Genomic DNA, 4800 nt, shown 5'->3' with positions numbered 1-4800 from the left:
TTCTTTTACTTCTGCTTGCTGTATAACTAATAAGTTCAAAACCAAAAATATATCTCTTGTAGATCATTCTCCAGACCATATAGCGAACTATGTCTTACAGTAATTCCTTTTGAGATGGAGTTTTGGGTAGTTCAGTCTGACCTTAAAATTACCATATTGCCCAGATTGATCTTGAACTCAAAATCTTCCTGCCTTTGCCTCCTGGGTGCTGGGATTATAGACACCACACACTACTTTTAGTATAATTTTAAAGTTCCTCAAAGACTTTCTCGTAAGGCTTGACATCACCATGATCTATTGTACAGAGCAAAGTGTTATTAGGAGAGGCAATCTGCCAAAACCCCTGAGTGTCCTTGTTCGTTCTTACTGCATATGCCAAGAATGTTGGGCCCTGAGCACTCTTTACCCAGGCAGATAATTTTTCAGCTGTGCTTACAGTAAGCAACCTTGAAGTATGAGGTAACATCTTTCCTCAGACACAGAACAGGGTTGTGATTTCTTTAAAAATAGCAAGGAACTTAAGCATCTATCACAGGCCCTTTGTCACCGCAAGAGATTTTGGAATCAGAGAGACAGTACAAATCAACATGAAGTTCTAGTTCAGGCTTTTCTATAAGAAGGTCCTTAGTCTCTGACCCAGAGCTTAGTGTCTTCTGCCTGCATCCACTGAAAAATAGTATGTTGCTTGTTCGCTTATAACTAGGATAAAGCCTTAGATCATGTACAGTTCCTGACAGGTGCTTGAAGATAATATTCCTCATGCAATTATGCTATGATTTTTTTCCTACCAGTATAATTTTTGGCATGTACTACCAAGACCATTAACATTGTGTTCTACTTAATGTTTTCCTTCAAACCAGCTTGCTTATATCATTTGAATAGTTTTTCTAGAAAGGAAAGTTTATAACAAACATGACCCTTAACCTGAATTATCTTCATGCTTTAACCCAAAAAGTATTTAATCCATGTTTAAATAAATATATGGACATTAAAATTTAAATTATGTACATACTATGGATAATCACCCTCCACTTCCATCAAATCTTTCTCCCTTAACATAAGCTACCTAGCTACATTTAAAGCTATCATGTCTGGGGAAATAGATTCCTGCAAGCAGTGTTTCTGTTTCATGAGTATTGTGAGCTAGTGCTTTGTTTCTTTGGAAAAGTGCCTTTCAGCTTCTCCTGGTAAAAGAAAGAAGTCTAGTGTTTTAATATGCAGTGATGGAAATTTGCCCTCTTTCAGATAAGTTTGCCCATGGCAGTCCAGCCATCAGCCTTGTAAGTCTCTCCTACTGCAGTTTGGAGCAGAAAACCAAAGGAATATCCACCCTGGCAAAGCGTGTGTTACGGGTGAGACATTCCACAGTCTGCTCCTGTGAGCACCTTCCAGGCTTCAGAACACTGGATTTACTTCTTCCCGTAAAATGGACACTGCATGTCCCTAGGATCTTACCTTACTCCAAACAAAATTCCAGTCTTGTCATCATCTGCCCAGTTGTCATAACCTTGAAGAAAGAAGAGCTCCCAAAAAGAGCCTCATAAAGGAAAACCTATATATATATGTGTGTGGTACGTTATCATAGTATGTTGCTTCCAGGAAGGGGTGAGAACAGTCTCAAATCTGACTTCAGCCTCCTTATAAAGTTTATACAAGTATTAGGGTACCTGATGAACCTGAGGGGAGTACTTGTCATCAGCCTGCAGGGGAGAAATTACTCACTATATGGAAGCCAGAGTCAGTAATACCAAATGGCATCTTCACATCCAGAAAAGAATTTCTGTGAAAGCCTAAATTGTTAGACTTGTGTTCTGGTCAAACTCTTATATGAGCCTGTTCTCTCTCAGAAGCTTATAAGAAGTAATAAGTTAAGACCCCAGGGAACTAAAATTTGCCCAAATGTCGCTGGAATGGATAACTATGTTAGTATTAAAAGCAGCTAGATGGGAATCTAGACAGGCAGAAAGAACTATGTAGCACTCACCTAACAGTTGCTTTAGCTTGTTCTCAAGCACAGTATGAGTATTACTTTTTCTATACTTCCAAACAGCAGAAACAAGTCTCTAGCATTTGGATCCTCCTGCATGAACGGATGGGGATAAAATCCTGTCAAACAGCTCTGTGCCTTATTTGACCACCACAAAAATTATGTTTATTATTGCATGTGAGAATAGATGTAAATTTTACTCCTTTAACTCAGTAGTTCTAATATTGTCATGAATAACAAGTACCTCAGTAGTTTGAAAAATAAATTGATGTGCTGTTGGGTGCTTAGTTTTAGTTATAAAACCTTTATTATTTTTAGCAAGAATAATGCGTGTTCATTTTAGGAATATGGCAAATACAAATAAGCAGAAGAAAAATCATTCATCTTTCACAAGTTTATATGTGCATATATGTAACATACAAAGGTACTCCTGTCTTTCAAAATATGATACTCCCATATTATTTTGTAACCTTTTCTCATTTTGTATCCCATCAGAAGCTCATTTTGTTGTTGTTGTTGTTTTTACAAATCAGTAAAGCTCTTCTGTTAAAAGCCAGAGACTTATAGATTGGTTCAAATGTAATCAACAGTAAGATATGGACAACAAGAGATACAGCTAAAGCCACTAACAGCAACAGATTCAAAGTAGAAAGATGGGCAAAGGTTTTATCAGGAAAATGCTAATCAAAAGAAAGCTAGATTGCAACCGTAACATCAGATAAAATGGAAACCAAGCCAAGCTACATTAAATAGGGGTAAGGATGGCTTCGATTAGCCTTCCAACGCATCACTATTAGTTTGTTTCTCACTCTCCTGATCTCATCTAGCTCATCCACGTCTCTAAACATATCATCACTGCTCAGATGCCTGTTGTGTATATCCTCCTTAAAATCCTGGAGAGACTGAATCAGCCTCTCACGAAAAGTTTCTTCGGTTTTTTCCTCCTCCTCGGGTTCCTCCCCCTCTTCTGGCTTTTCCTCAGGCTTTGGCTCTTCCTCGGGCTTTGGCTCATCCTCCTTCTCTAGGTTTCCTTCCATTTTTTGGCAGGGTTTCATCTTGTGTATGCTTCTCTTCTTTGCTGCTTCCTACAGAATACGTGAATGCAATTATTTCTAGGAAGCGAGGAGGAGGGCAGTAGATGGAAGACTTGGTAGCCATGCAGGTGCTGTGCACAAAGGTCTCCTCACCGTTTGCTCACGCCCTCCCCCACACACACACCGTTCCATTCTCGCCCCCTCCCTCTCTCCCTCTCTCCCCTTTCCTCTTTCCCCACCCTCATTTGGTCTAACTGCCCTCACCAGATACCTTCCACCTGAGAAACCCAGTCCGCAATCAAGGTTTCCCTGTCTCCGCCCCTCTTACCTCCATTTTCCACCCCCTCCCCTCTCTAGTCCCTCCCTCAAGCATTTTCCAAGGCCTTCCTTCCCGCCTCCCGCCCCAGCCCTCCACAAATCTTTCTCCCTCACAGGCCTAACACAGGGTGGGGGAGGTTTCTGAAGGGGGAAGGGAGAGGGGACTGGGGCCTTCAGCCTCTGCAGGCCTTCACCAACCCATCTCCCGGGGAGTCTTTTATAAAGTTCCCCCTCACTTACCAGGTACGAATCTGGTCGATTTCTTTTTCCTACTTATTTTAGCCTGGAGCGGTACAAAGAACAAACCTGCAGGCAAATGGAGAAGGGAGGGGATGTTGGGGGTGGGGCAAGCAAGTCCTCGGTGCTCAGCAGAGCAGCACCACAAAACCAGCTCAAGGAGCTCTCCTTATTTAAGGTCTTGCTTAGGGAAGTTTCCCACCCTTTGTTTCCCATAGGATTCCTCCTTCCCACCCCGCAAGTTAGCTTGTCTTTCTCACCAGACAGAGGGTGAGAAAGGGGCTATTATTTCCCAACTATCTGTAGATCCGAGACGAGGTTTGGGAAGCAAAGTGGGTGTCCAAAATCTCAGAGTATGATTATTTTGGAATCGTCACAGGTCCCCTTGTTTTCTTTGGGGATCCCCTAGTCCTTTCACAAATGTCCTTTCCTGAAGAATTGAAGGTAAGGGGTGGAGGGACAGACTTAACCAGGACTCAAGTCACTCACTACCCTAGACCACCCTACACTACAGAAATCCTAGGCAGTACAGCTTAAAACACTAACCTGCTGAATTCAAGCAAGCTGTCTCCTCTGGCCGCTGGTCTCTCACACCACCGCCTGCAAGGCTGTAGGGAGCTGGTACCCAGATGGAAACAAGGACCAGACTAGCAGGATTTCTGCACACGTCGACTCCTGGTCACATGAGATCTACGTCACCAGTGAGGTCTGGTCCCCAATCTCCACTCCCACAAAAAGCGCGGCAGATGTGGCCCCGCCCTCCGCTCCCTCTTCTACCACCCCCTTCCCAAACACACATTTGGCCTTGTCAATCTTCTCTGGAGGAAAAAAAAAGAATGTGCGGGTTGGTTTTATTGTTGTTGATCTTTTTGCAGCTCTCTGATTACTAAAGAGGAGCTTCTTATTTCCTGAAGCAACGGAACTTTTCTGCTTCTTTTAATAATAGGCCCTTCCTGTCTCCAGCTCCTAACTACCAGCATCACTAACCCCCCACCTAGCTTTCCTTAGCCCCTCCCCCTTCATCTGAAGCTTACTCCTTTGTTGTGGAGCCAGGTAGGTAGGTCAGAAATCAGGAGGAAAGGAGGACTCTTGAAATAGAAGTGGTTTTTTTTTTAAAGGCAACTTAAACTTTTATTCTTAATACGTCTGTAGTCTTTTCAAAATCTGTAGTCTTTACAAAAGTAATGTTTTACAGTCAGAAGTGACAGCAAAATTGCTTTAGAT

At 42.4% G+C, this 4800-nt stretch overlaps 1 protein-coding gene across 1 annotated transcript; it reads right to left on the bottom strand.

The window, feature by feature from the left end:
- Positions 1 to 2270: 2270 nt before the first annotated feature.
- Positions 2271 to 4278, bottom strand: Tceal9 (transcription elongation factor A like 9). Its single transcript, XM_031376242.1, has 3 exons — positions 4123 to 4278; positions 3580 to 3645; positions 2271 to 3072 (listed from the first exon to the last, which is right to left on the bottom strand). Exon 3 carries the CDS (start codon positions 3040 to 3042, stop codon positions 2728 to 2730), a length of 315 nt encoding a protein of 104 aa, XP_031232102.1. The 5' UTR covers positions 3043 to 3072; positions 3580 to 3645; positions 4123 to 4278; the 3' UTR covers positions 2271 to 2727.
- Positions 4279 to 4800: the final 522 nt, after the last annotated feature.

Source organism: Mastomys coucha, chromosome X (assembly GCF_008632895.1).
Source record: "Mastomys coucha isolate ucsf_1 chromosome X, UCSF_Mcou_1, whole genome shotgun sequence".
NCBI classification, from domain to species: domain Eukaryota; kingdom Metazoa; phylum Chordata; class Mammalia; order Rodentia; family Muridae; genus Mastomys; species Mastomys coucha.
This window is presented reverse-complemented; position numbering and strand designations above follow the sequence as displayed.